General features: G+C 34.7%; 1 protein-coding gene across 1 annotated transcript in view; it reads right to left on the bottom strand.

Annotated features, from left to right (window-relative positions):
* The window catches only part of LOC132692157 (bifunctional heparan sulfate N-deacetylase/N-sulfotransferase 3), a 182,651-nt gene that overhangs the window by 156,614 nt on the left and 11,620 nt on the right, over positions 1–14,417 (bottom strand). Inside the window, exon 2 of the mRNA XM_060654300.3 lies at positions 12,704–13,836. Coding sequence (XP_060510283.3) covers positions 12,704–13,726 — 1,023 coding nt within the window. The 5' untranslated portion in view covers positions 13,727–13,836. The remainder of the gene's footprint in view (positions 1–12,703; positions 13,837–14,417) is intronic.

The following is a 14,417-nucleotide window of genomic DNA, read 5'->3' as shown; positions in this document are numbered from 1 at the left end:
TTTTTATATAAAATAATTTTCTCTACAGAAAAAGGTAATAGGACCTATGTCTTTGTATTTTGCAATAATATTGAATCCAGTTTATTTAAATCAGTATTTCCCCAAATGGGCATGTTTATCAACTGCATTTGAATCATCTAGGTAGGCATACTAAATATACCCATTCCTGGGCTCTCCCTAGATCTACCAAGTCAAAATCTATGAGTGTAGGATTGGAAAATCTGCATTAAAAATTTTTTATTTGAGAGAGAGAGCATGAGCAGGGGAGAGGGGCAGAGGAGAGTAAGAGAGAATCTCAAGCAGGCTCTATGCTCAGTGCAGAGCTGGATGCGGGGCTTGATCCCACGACCCTGGGATCATGACCTGAGCCAAAATCAAGAATCAGATGCTCAATGACTGAGCCACCCAGGCGCCCCATGGGAAATCTGCATTTTTTAAACAAGCATTTTGAAATGATTATTTTGCCTTTCTGTGAATTAGGAACTCATGAAAATAGTCTCATCTTGATAAGTGAATAAATACATCTAAACATCTCTGAGTGACTATTTAAGATGCAACTAATGGTAAATTCTTGGATTGTTTCCTTAAAACAAATACTGTAGCACCCTGATTTTTATTCATTTGTAAATTACAACTTGACTAATCACCGATGACTTTAAATACACCTGTATTTTAGGCTCATCAACAATAAAAATACAAACTGTTGAATATGGATTGGAGTATGCCACATATGACAAAATGTGGGTGACTTGAAGGGTTAGTCCAATAATGATTTTGCTCCTTAGAGACTTTCAGTTAAAATAGCCTGAAAACTGTTGCTGACCTAAAAATAAAGATGTGCAGTTAATTATCTTCCTAGGCTCTCTTTGTTCTTGGGGATGTTGCATTGACATTGTGTCAATTTCTAAGTACACAGCATTGAACACTAGGCCTCTGCTTCTGCTCTGAATTATCCCAAAGGATGATGAACAGCCTCCTGTCACTGGCATCCATTAGAGACTGATCCCATTTAGGGAAACAGAACTTTTTTGAGTACAATGAACAACTGGGTCTTCTCTGAGAATGACGACTGAATACAAATTAGTTTTTGTGAAGTTGCAAGTGACAATGATTTTGGAGATCTAGCATCAGTGAGGAAGTTCTAACAAGATTGAAAATTACAGATTTCCTTTTTCATTGTTCATTTGTCCCTCAGTCAGATCACTGACAATGCCCTATTTCAGATAAGAAATAATAAAGTTTGGGAAAGTGTTTTCTCTCTTTTACTCCCTTTAAATGCTTATTACATTTCTATAGCAGATTAGCAAATTATGCAAAAATCTTTTGAATATTAACCTAAACTATTTTTGGCAAAGGAAATATACGAGTTAAAATGAATTTTCATTATAATACCTTTTTGGTTTTGAAAATATTGTCAGATAATTTTTGTTAAAATGTTACACAAAATGTCTTAAAGGTATTTTTTCAGTATGTCAGAAATCCATGTCTGGCAGCGCACAGCTATTAACTATCTTGATGACAGCAACTCTAACCTTTGAACATCTTATTGTCTAAACCACTCAATTCAATTACTTGAGAGTATCAAGTAAGTTGTCTTTCTAGGTGAACTCAAATACCTCATCCCTTAGGATTCCTAAGAAAGGAATGGCTCTGCTATCTGTTGTTTTGGTGTATTAGATTATTTCATTCAAGATAAAGATAGTGAAGAACCACCCCCCTCCCCTGCTCTTTTTTGGATAGATGATTTAATGCCCCAACCAGCTGGTTTAATCTCTACAAACAATGTTTCTTCTTTTTTTCTTTTTCTTTTTTTGGAAAGCTATTCCTACTCAGTATATATAGTTTGGAGAAAGAAAAATAGAGACAGAAAGTTACGTAAAAATAAATATGTAAATCTAAATTGGGAGAAAAGAAGCAATGCTATACAAATCCAAACACCAGAGAATCAAAGCAGGGTAGCAAAAGGGAGAAGGGATAAACACATGCAATAGATCTCCATGGTTTTTGGATTAGGGTAATTAGGGTAGGGATTCCAAAGAGAGAAAGGCTGATAAAATAAAAGTACTAAATCTGAGGTGATTGTAAGATAAGATAAAATGAAAAGAGAAAAAAATAAAAAGCATAATGAAACAGGTGACCAGTGCTTTAGTTAACTGTGTGGTAGTCCTAATGACTTTTAAATTTGTTTTTTAATTAGTCTAATAATGGATGCACTTCTAGAAAAAAGTAGTAAATTGATGATAGTCACCTAACTGACTCCTACTGAGCAATCTTTGGGAGCTAAATTTCTTAAACTACCCAAATGAAGAAAGGGTTATTTGTTCTCCCATGTTAACTTTTAGAGTGTAAGGGATATGATGAGTTTAAAAGCACAATAATTTAATTGTCCTCAATTAATTGGCTCAATTACTATTGGCTCAGAGAGCTAAATGAATTATTTGATTATATATATGTCATGAAAATTTCATGTCCCAGTGAGAACAGTAGTAAAATCAGTTGGGGGACTGAGTAGCTATAAGAATTACTGGCATGATTACATGAAGAGCATAACTTGTGGTAGGCAGAAGAAAAACCTCTCCTCTCCCTCACCAAGACGTCTGAGTCCTAATTCCTGGAGCCTGTAAATATGTTACTTTTTTTTTGGTGAGAAGGATTCTGCAGATGAATCTTGAGATGGGGATTATCTGGGTGGGCCAATCTAATCACATGGGTCCTTAAAAGTGGAAAACCTTCCCGGTTTTAGCCAGAGGGACATGTGGCTATGAAAGAAACGCAGAGAGAGATAGAACACTGCTTACTTTGAAGATGAAGGAAGGGAACATGAGCCAAGGAATGTGGGTGGACTATAGAAGATGGAAAAGGTGAGGCAAGGGATTCTTTCCCAGGGCCTCCAGAAAGGGCCACTGCCCTGCCCACATCTTATACTTAGCCCAGTGAGACCCATGTTGGACTTCTGGCCTTCAGAACTATAAAATAATAAATGGGGATTGTTTTATGCCACTAGTTGGTGGTAATTCATTACAGCAGCAATAGAAAACAAATACACAGATTTTTAGTTATTGGTGTAATTAATTACTAATATTATTTATAATCATTGTAATTTAAGATGAAAATGAAAAAGTACCTAATCTTTTAAGGTAAAATTCCAACATGAACCAAATCAGTAAATTTTAATACTCTTAAAAATTTAGTCCACTTAGAAGTTTAATAAAATAAGTTGATGACATTTCCTTTGTCTATAAACAGTCCATAAATTGTCAAGTATATCTAATAATTTATTTTATATCAACATTATGATTTTAAAATCTCTTTAGTATCTCAGGCTACAGTTGCATTATGCAGAAATGGCCTATAAAAGTTAAGAATAAAAAAAGTGCTTTAGCTATTGGTTCACGTTTCTCAGAGACTGAGACAATATACCAGAATTTTCTTCATTTTTTCTTTTCTTTTTTCTTTTGTGCACTTAAAAAAACGCTAAAAGGCCTGTGTAAAGCATATTAAAACATTATAGGGACTGTAAAATCTGAGTACATACAGATAGAAAAAAGTTAAATTATCTAAATTATGGACAATTTCTGTTATTTAATTAATCTAGTACCAAAAATATCTGTCACTATGCCACCCTAATTCACTATAAACTGCTAAACTGATAACAGTTACCAGAATTGCAGGCAAAAATACCTAGAAAGAAATACTGTTAACTGTGTAGTATGTTGTTAAAGTAAATTCTACCTTATCCATATTATTGCAGTTATAAAGGCCAAGGCCTTCCAAGAAGTGGTTGATACTAAGTTTTGTTCCACATTTATAATTAAATCCACAGCAAAGTTTCAGATATGGCCCATAGGCTATCACAGACTTGTCATGGATGTAATTTACTATAAAGTAGAATTTGGAAGGAAGGATTTGATATGGACATCAGTACTGTGTTAGGACACAGCTGGGAAGCAACACGAGGTGGAAAAGCTCAGCCTTTGGAGCCAGGTAGACCTGCATTTTGTATTCTGGAACCGCCACTTGCTAATTGTAAGATCTTAGGCAAGTTAGTCATAATATATGAATCTGTTTCTTTATATAAAGTGATGGTACTTATAGTCATTGTTTTATAGGATTTTTGTGAGTGTGAAATGACAACAAATGTAAAATACTTAAAACAATGTATGAACTCAACAAGTATTACCTGTCTGGGGAGTAGAGAAGTACCCTAAGCAAATCATTATAAAATAACTGCATCTTTCATAGGCCTAACATTATAAGCCATCATCACAGAAATACAAAAGAAGATCCCTTTATATTTTGATTTACTTCTTAGAATTATGGAATATTAAAACAATTAAAACTCTAATGACTCAACTCTCAGTCCAGAGAAGGACACAACCCAGTAACTGGTAAATAGCAAAATCTTCTTTGTTTTCTTACTTCCTTTATAAAAGAATGTTTCTTTCATTATTCATCAATGTTGCCCTTGAAATCCCTATCACAGCACTTTGACAGAATAGATGTTAATAATTTTCTGAACTGAATTGAATCTCTCCAGAATCTAGGTCTTTACTCAGAGATTTTACCTTCTAATCTGCTGGTCTAGTGTGTGGAGCTGCCATTGCCCAGTTGACGTCTAGTACCATGTATGATGGCTCTGCTCTTTGTCATGCTTGGAAAGGACTCATGGTATCAGGCCTTTAAAAATGTAACTAGTCACCAAATATTCTGTTTATACATTCATGTGGTGTTCAGCAATAGTATTTGTCTCCTTTAAATGATTTAGAACTCATTGCTTTAGAATGTTAGTGGGCAACAAATAACTACTTAATATTAATAGTAATAGAAATATATTCAATCTCACAATTTAACAAGTTTAACAAAATGTATTAAGTGTATGTTGATAATGGATATGAAATAGTTTTTCCCTTTGCCTAAACTATTATCTTATTTCCTTATGTTAAATTATTGTCCAAAACTATTTCCAGATAATTATTTGTATAACTGCTAGCACACTATGGCTATTAGAGTTCGATAATAATGTTGAGAGTGATATATTTTCCTGTATATGATAAATCACATTATATCAAATTTATAAATGTTTTCCACCAAACTAAAAAAGAAAGAAATACTTCATGTACATTCATAAGAACAGTCCCAAATTGCCTAAGTTTTTGACAATTGTAAAATAATTAGGGACCAGTGGATTCTGACATATTCCAGTAGCATATGCATTCAGGTGACTTCTAGGGATCCCTAATCTTCCTAGGATCAGCCATAAGGGTCAAATATGAAGGAACTGTTAACTAAGCATTATAAACTCAAGAAAACTATTTTTCAAAGATGAGGCTGAATAAAGGCATTTACATTCCATAAAAATATCTGAGAGCGTTTACCATGAATCAACTCTAAATCTAAATAAATTGACTTAAAAGAAGTTCTAAAGGATGTGCTTCAAGAAGAATGAGATTCTTCATTCAACAAATATATACTGACCCAGGCACAATTAAGGGAATACCTCAGTGAACAGAACAGACGAGAAAATCTTACCCTCATGGAGCTTATATTTTAGTAGCCAAAGTCACAAACCAACATGAATAACTAAATATATACGGTATATTCAGTAGTAGTAGTAGTAGTATGTTGTTAAACCTTTACTAACTGGCTCTTTAGGGGAAAAGAAAAGCCTGAATCTGTACATTTGCCGATTTCTGCGTATAACTGCTACCTCCATGCCAAATTTCCAACTGCTGGCTATGTCACAGGGGAAGAGATACACAGTTGTCCTGGTGAGCCTGTGTGAGATCTTGGTGAGCACACGAGTGTGATCGTAAGTTCTACGGAGAAAAATTAGCAGGAAAAGATGGGGAGGTTTAGGGGTTGCCATTTTAAAAAGAATGGTCAGAGAATACTTCATTGAGAAAGTAACATTGAGTAAAGAACCCAAGGAAGTGATAAAGAGAGCCATGCACCAATTTTGGAGAAAACCATTTTAGGCAGAAAGAATAGCGAGTGCAAAACCGCGAAGCAGGAGCTGGGAACAGCAAGGAGGCTACAGAAGTTACAGCAAAGTGAGAGGCTATAAAAGATTGTGAGAATTTAGGCTTTTAGTGTGGGTAAGATTAGAAGTCACTGGAGGGTTCTGAGCAGAAGGACATGATCTAATTTCTATGTTAATGGCCCCATTCTGCCTTCTCTGCTGAAAAGGAGTAGGCCAAACTAATAAAATTTCCATGGTGGTAAAAATAATAATGTCTAAAGTCTTGGATTAAACAACAACAATACAGTTAATGTCCAAAACAAGTAATAATGGCTCATCAGCCAGAGTAGGATAGACATGATTGGAGATAAAGTACTTTGTAGTTTTTGACTGAGGTGTGAAGATACTGATTAATATTAGCACTTGTTTAGCACATATGTTTAAATTTCTGGAGAAACTAATAGAAGAACAGAAATAAAATATATACATTTCAAATCAGGAGTGGGTAGAAAAAAGAAGGAAACTGATAATAAAGGCAATAAAAAACAGAGGAGAAAAAGAAGAAACAGAACAAGTGGGACAAATATAAAGCACAAACTAAGATAGCTCAAATTAATCCATACACAAATTAAGTGTATGTAGATTGATCTTGTTAACTAAAAGACAAATACTGACAAAATAGATAAAAAGAAAATTAGTTGACAAGTTGTTTTTTAAACTAATTTATAATATAAAGACAGAGAAGAGAGAACAAATATAAAAAGGAGATAATGTATAATTTTCAAATAGTAAACCCCAAAAAGCTATGTCAGCATTAAGGTAACGACAGAATGATAAAATATTAAACTAACGTATAAATATTATATAAATATAAATGTGCATATATGTATATATACACTTAAATAACATAGCTTTAAAATACATAAGGTGATAATTGACAGAAACACAAGGAAATATTTACAATCCACTATCAGAGTTGAAGAATTAAACACACCTCCTTTGGTAACATCAAGTAGTACACCCTGTTCCTTCCCCAACCTCCAGAAAAAGATGAGAACAGTAAGAATACAGAAGATTTGAACAACACAGGTAACAAGGTTGAACTAATAGATACACTTTAACTGGAAAATATTTGTTTTTGTCAAGTACACAAGCAATATTATATCCAATAAAGTGATTCTGGCAAATTTAAAGTATTTTTAGTTTCAAGCAGACAACAGAGCAAATTGCAATTAGAATGAAAATCAGCAAATAAAAGATAAGGAACATAAGAGAAAAAAGAAAGGAATTAGAGAAATATGAGAGTCAGGGAGAGGGGGGATTGGTGCTATGTCGGTTCTGACATCCATTCAGAGCACTATAAATAGTGAACTATCTGGAGAAATTTTTGTTTCCTTTCTATTTTTATGTATGACAGGATAATTGATTGCAGTTGCCAGACATTTGGTATGTTAGATTCTTTTTCAATGATTTTATGAAGCCTCTGGGTTTACTTTGGCTGGGGTAGGGAATATTCTTATGAGAGTGAAGTCAGACAGCATAGAGATCACCTTTACACTCCAATTACAGCCTCCAGGGGTCGGCCCCTAGCAACACTGAGAAGTCAGCCAAGTCTGTCTTCTGAGCCTGATACCACTTATTTCTCAGACCTTTATGGCTTTTCTTACTTCTATTTTCAGCACTTTCTTTTCCCTAGGCACTCTGGGATCTTTAGTTACTGAGGAAAATAATGATAGAGTCACTGATGACATCGTATTAAAGATTTAAGAACTGCCCTCTCTTAAGGCCACTTTTAGTAGATTTTTTAAGGGGCAATCTACAACAGCCAAATTAAGGTTGGACACATAAGAGACTAGTGGAAAAGACTGGGGGACCGTGGAGGTGGAAGGGGGTGCTGAGTGCTTCCAATCACACTATAGGCACCTCTAGTGTGCTGATATGCCTGGGCTGGTTCCTCATTTTCTCATGGATGTTAGAAAGTTTGTCAAAAAGACAACGTGTGCTTACCTTAATAGGAGGAGGCTGAAACACAGGAGGAAGAGAGTGCTGTATAGCTCTTTGGTTTGTTGAGAGTATAGCTGCAGAGAGTTCAGTAATACTTTGAAAGGCCCCCTTCCCTCTTCTACTTCGCAACAGTCTTAGCGGTGAAATGTTATAGGCTGTGGTCTAAGTCTAAAGGTATAATGGATCTTAGGCCAAGAGTGAATTCATTCTTCTTCTAAGGGAGAATGTGAATTGTTAATGTTCACTTGGTCAAGCTGTGCTTTCATCTATAGCTTTAAAATGCTTTTATGGTAGAAACATCTATTTATACACCACTTTCCCTCGCCAAAACCCTTTCTGCATACTTGGTCTCAGGAAGTCTAAGGACAGGTCCTAGAACACTAGCAGCTAGGAATATCACAAAACTAGTCCATGGTGAATTTGAGACAAGTCTTGTCCACACAGTTCAATAAAACACACACACACCCCTTTTTCTGACTTCAATGGGACTGAAATTAGTATCGACACTTTTGAAGAACGTATTAATTATCTAAACTATATGTTCCTTCATTCTTTAAGGGCTATGGCTTGGAGCTTATCAATTCTGCAACTAATAAGGACAACACCTTAGGTCTGCATTTTTTTCTTCCTCATGAAGAGTCATATAGTTTGTGCCATTTCAGTTTCTTTTATCACTTTGAGGCTCTTTATAAAGTGCTTGTATTATTTAGCAGGTAAATAGGTAAACACTGATATTACATTGCTAATTCTAATTTTCCAATTCAATAAGGAAACACATTTTGTTTTTGGTTCCACATAACGAAAAAAATAACACTTTTGAAATGATTAGTATAATAATTAAAATGTATGTGCTATGCACCATCCTTCTAATTTTGCAGAAAACATTCCATGTCACCTTTAATTTTCTCACATTCCTTTCAATTTTCCTAATAATTCAAATAGGGAAAATTGAATATTTTTCATAAGTGGTAATAATGAAATAAAAGAACTTGATTAAAAATATTTCTATTAATTACATACTTTTAATTACCATATCCACAACCTTTTCCTAGATCAGATGCTCTTTGATCTCTCTTCGTAGGAAAAAAAGTATGGTAAAGTCTCCCTTACCCGAGTTAGTTAGGGAGACCTATCATCCCAGTTTGCCTGGGACTCAGTATTAGCACTGAATGCTCTCAGTCCAGGGAAACCAGGATGGTTGCTCACCCTAACTCCAGTTCTCCCTCCATCTAATTTCTCTTCTTGCCTTCACATCAAAATTTCTCCACTGAGTATTCCACACTCTTCTTCTCCATGTCTTAACGCTCCAATTTACTCCTGAACTTGCTGCAACTATGCCTCTGCCTCAATGGTTGCATTCCCCTGGAGTTTGCCAGAATCTCCAATAACCTCCATCTTTTACCAAGGAGACTTGCCAGTCCTTACCTCAGTGGCCTCTGCTGCTGGATTTTATACTGCTGATCACACCCTCCTTGAAGTTCTTTATCCCCAAGGCTTATATAGTAGTCTGCCTTACCCATGGGGGACACATTCCAAAACCAACAGTGGATGCCTGAAATTGCAGATAGTACCAAACCCTATCTATTTTTTTTCGTATACATACATCCCTATGATAAAATCTAATTTATAAATTAGGCACAGGAAAAGATTAACAACAATAATACAATAGAATAATTATAAAAATATACTGCAATAAAAGTTAGGTGAATGTGGTCTCTCTCTCTCTCTCTCTCTCTCTCTCTCTCTCGCTCTCAAAATATCTTATTGTACTGTCCTCATCCATCTTGTGATGATGTGAGATGACAAAATGCCTAGCAAGGAGATGAAGTGAGGTGAACGAAGTAGGCATTGTGATGTATGTTAGGCTATTACTGACCTCATGACCTTAAGTCAGGAGGATCATCTGCTTCCTGACCATGGTTGACTGCTGGTATCTAAAACTATGGAAAACAAAACCACAGATAAGGGAGGACTACTGTATAACATCATGGTTTCTTAGTCTCTGATACTATTCTTTTTGACTCTTATTAATGAGATCATCTCTCTCCACTTGTTTTCTGAAAGATGCTTTTTCTTAAGATTCCATACTCAGTCTTCGTCCCTTATTATTCTATAAACCCTTTCCCTGGATGATCTCACATACTTTCATGCTTTGAGCCCTTCCCTAGATAGAAACTATACTTGCTATCCAGACTTCTCTTGTGAGCCAACTACCTGCTAAACATCTGTACCTGTATATCTCAGAGGCACTTCGATAATTTAGCATTTTTAATATGGCCTTTTAATTACCTTCACTATGATCTTCTTGCTCTCTCCTCTTTGTCACTGTAATAACCAACTATAATTCACCTATGCTAAAATTTTAATGTTATCCTTGATTATATTCTTTTTCGTCTCCACTGATCCAGTAAGTTGTTCAATTTTAACTCCTAAATAGTTCAATTGGTCCTTTTCTCTCCATTCTTTATCATTTCCTAGTTTCAAGAAATTTCCTTTTGTCTGAAATATCACTGCTATAGCCTCCCAAATCATCATATTTCTCTAGCCTTGCCTCAAAATCCTACTTAATAGAACTTAATAGTTTCAGGTACATAGCACATAGTATAGTGTTTCCCACAGCATTACTTATATAAACCCATGTAGACACCTTTACTATTGTATTTACCACAAGCAAACTATTACCTACTTATCAGCGCCCCACACCCACCCCCAAGACTATAAACTTCTTAAGAGAGGAGTAATGCTTATTTACCTTTGTATCCCCAGTGTGTGCCTCTGTGCCTGGCATGTGGTATGGCCCAATCAGTTACTGAGCAGGTAGATGGTCAACCCAATCACCAACTATGTGCTTTCTGGGCTTTATTACTATCCTTCCCCCACCCTCTCTTCTAAAGGAATGGGGCTATGGCTTATGATTCTACCTACATATTATCAAAAATACTTCACATGTATATGCTTAATAACTAGTTACAGAATGAATAAATGAAAGAAAGGAAGAAAGAAAGAAAGAAAGAAAGGAAAAATGTTTAGACTCTCAGGGTAACTGCATACAATGAATTAATGTTTTGATGCTCAATCACAGATATAACTTACAAGTAGTTTAAAAGCTCAAATAATTCTAAATATACTTTCCTTTAAGCCTTCAGATTGGTTAGAAAATATATTCACACATAAATGAGAAATTCATTAAATATTTTGTACATGCTGAATTCTTATTAAATGTGTTCAATTGTAATGTGTTCAATTTTTTATACCCCTTAAAAATGGCTTAACCTTGAGAGTACTAAAGGCGTTTTATATTTTGTATAACTTTAGGGATATAGTAGGTTTGCATATAAAACTCAGAGATTTATCTAGCACATGTTTAAATGGCATAAGAACATATCTTGCCAGTTTTAAAGAATTATACTTCAGAAATAAAACTTTAAAAACATTTTTATCATAATATTTTGAAATGAAAATATTGGAAGAGAATTATATACTGTTTGTAATTTTCAAGTGCATAATGTTTAAACTACTAACTTGGTTTTAATTTAGCTACAATTTTCAAAGCATATTTCATAAGACTTAATGAAAAATTAGGTACAACTTCTTTATTAATTCATTTTTATTGAGTTAAAAAGAAGAGTCTAAAATATTGTTAAAAATATGGATTTTTTTCTTTTCAGTTTTCACACACTCTTGTAACATTTAATGGTCCCTCTGGTATTCTTAGCTCATTTAACTAGTGTGATGAACATTACTATTATTTGCCAGATGTATAGTGTCTATAGAAAAGAATGCAGTTTTCATGATTTTTTTTCCATCTGATTTAGTCCTTTGTATTTTACCAGAAGGTCAAAGCTGTACAGAATTTTAAAAAATATGTATCAAAATCTCTCCTTTTACTTTTATGAGAAATCATTATGCAGTACAAGGAAGATAGAAACCTATAGTATTTTGAGTGGGAAAGTAAGATAAGTGTAGATTATTTTCATTTTAAATTTTATTAACATTAAACAACCCATTGTTTATATAACACAATTCATTCACAATAATCAACTATCTTCAAATAAGTGTTTTCTATTTAAGGGCAGTAGTTTTACACAATAAAAAAATTGAATAGCATTTAAATGAAGCATAATGGGCTTCATATATGTACCAGAAGTGTTCAATGAATTCTGAAACTTAATTTAAATCCTTATGTTTATATACGAATAAGTAAGCTTGTATATTCATAGCTCTCCATATTTAGTAGTGCTGATTTTCAGTTTCAAAAAAATATAAGAGAAAATGAGTTGCACATTTGACTTCCAAAAATATCTGAACTTGCTACTTATGAGATATTTAATTCTTGAAAATTTGTGGGAGTATTTATTTTCATTAAAACAAATTCACTTTGATTTCATATTTAAATGAACTAAAGTCTTAGTAAGAGTTTTCTAAGGTAGATAGTTTCTGGAAAGTTAAGTAAACAAGTTGGTTTTTACTCTAGTTTTACATACACATAGAAAAACACTTCAGGATCCTGCCACACTCAATCCTTTAGCACAGCTTTCATTTTTCTTAATTCAGAGAGAAATAACCCTATATCTCAAATATAGCTGAGGGTAGCCAATTCATCCCAGTTTGCCTAAGACATTCCAATAAAATGAAAATCCCACGTCCTGGGAAATCCCATAGCCCCAGAAAATCCGAGACAGTTGGTAAACCTACTGAGAGATAACCTAAACTTTGAAACTTTGAGATAAAAAGCCTTACCTTAACGTCATTGGTGTTCATTCTTGTCCCCTCCTTTCCCACAAAAATATCATCAATATCCACAAGAATATACCTGTCCAAGGACAGTGTCAGCCTGTTTCCTGACAAGAAGGAGACAGCATCTATGAAGATGAGCTTGTGCAACCAAAAGTTCAAGTTGTTGCCAAAAAAAACTCTTTGAATTCCATCATGAAGTCCCAAGTCATGTATGACAGTGGCATAAAAAGCACCTTTAGAGATAGGAGGAGAAAGGTTTTCTGGGGTCTTTACTTTGGCAAATATTACCGGTTGGTAGGCTGAGTGATTAATCTGGAACACTGTCCAGTCAGTTCCAGGTAAAGAACCTTTTTCAAGTTTGGAAGATTTGGTCACACGAAGCAATGGAGAATGAGGATTAATACAACAATCTTTTACTGCAAGATTTCCGTATATGGAAAAAGGGAAACCTTTTAACTGAAAGCTCTGTGAGCTCTTCTCACTAGTTTTGTGGAATCCAATGACAGCCACACCATATTCCACACAGTATTTATCTAACAGGCTTCGGTTCCAAGAGTCCATGTTTATATACTTTAATATATTCTCATAAATAACGAGAATATATTTGCCTTTAGCTTTTTCTATAAGTGCTGGGAGATCCCCCTTTCCAGGAGCAATTTCAATGTGATACTGGAATCTACTCGATTCTAGAATCATAATTATGTCTTGACCAAGTGATGAGTATTGGCTCTCCACAAACACCAGGACTGTGGGGTCTGTCTTCGGGGCATCAGAAAGCTTCATTGTCTTGACTTCCATGAGCCTGTATGGTGGGTGCTGGAAGTCCCCACAGTCTACTTCTGACATTAGCTCAGAGGGTTCATTTTCCTGTTTGTAGCCACTGTACAGGTAATATGCAGAAATAATAATGCTCACCATACAAAATGTGGCAAGCAGAATAACAGTCCTTTGAAAGTGTCTGTGAAGCTTCATGATAAAACTCATGCTGTATATGCTTTCCTCAGACTGTTCCAATAGAAGCACCATAAAAAAGAAGAAAAGATGGTGTTCAGCTACTTTTCCAGTCTCAGTCGATAGTTTATGTCACCATTGCAGCGCATTTGTATCACTTGATCAGGACTCACAGAAAATATAGTCTGAAAAGCAGAATAAAATAGAATAGGATATCATACATTCATTCTGCAGCATTAAGTGAGCAAGGTTTTGTCCTGCTGATTGGCACAAATGGCAAGCTGTTAGGCAGATGGACTGGTGTATATGGTTGGTAAGAAAGCCTTTTTGTTTCTCCCATAGTGTATGGTTAGCAAGAAAACCTCTTTTTCTTTTGCCCAGATCTGGATGAGGACACGGGAGGGACAGAAACAGGAAAATCTCTATCCTTTGTATAGAAAATACACTGGGCTAACAAGAAATTTCCTTTTATTCGTCGAGCTTTGCATCAAACTCTGTAATATATAACTAAGACCCCAAAGAGGTCACTGGAGCCACACACTGCCACATCATGTAATGCACACACACTGCATATGTATTTAACTACATATACTGAAAATTCAAAGAAGTTTGGACATATTTCATTAAGTGCTCCAATTAAGACATTAGATTCTGATTTTTGGAAAAGAGCTCATTAATTACATGAAAAAAGTACTATATAAGTGTTTTTTTTAAATCAATGAAAATAACTAAAACTTCATGAAATACCTTGTCATGCTATAGTTTC

The sequence above is a fragment of the Panthera onca genome, chromosome B1 (assembly GCF_046562875.1).
Source record: "Panthera onca isolate mPanOnc1 chromosome B1, mPanOnc1 haplotype 2, whole genome shotgun sequence".
Taxonomy (NCBI): domain Eukaryota; kingdom Metazoa; phylum Chordata; class Mammalia; order Carnivora; family Felidae; genus Panthera; species Panthera onca.
Note: the sequence above shows the minus strand (reverse complement) of the source record. Positions and strands in the feature narration are given on the sequence as shown.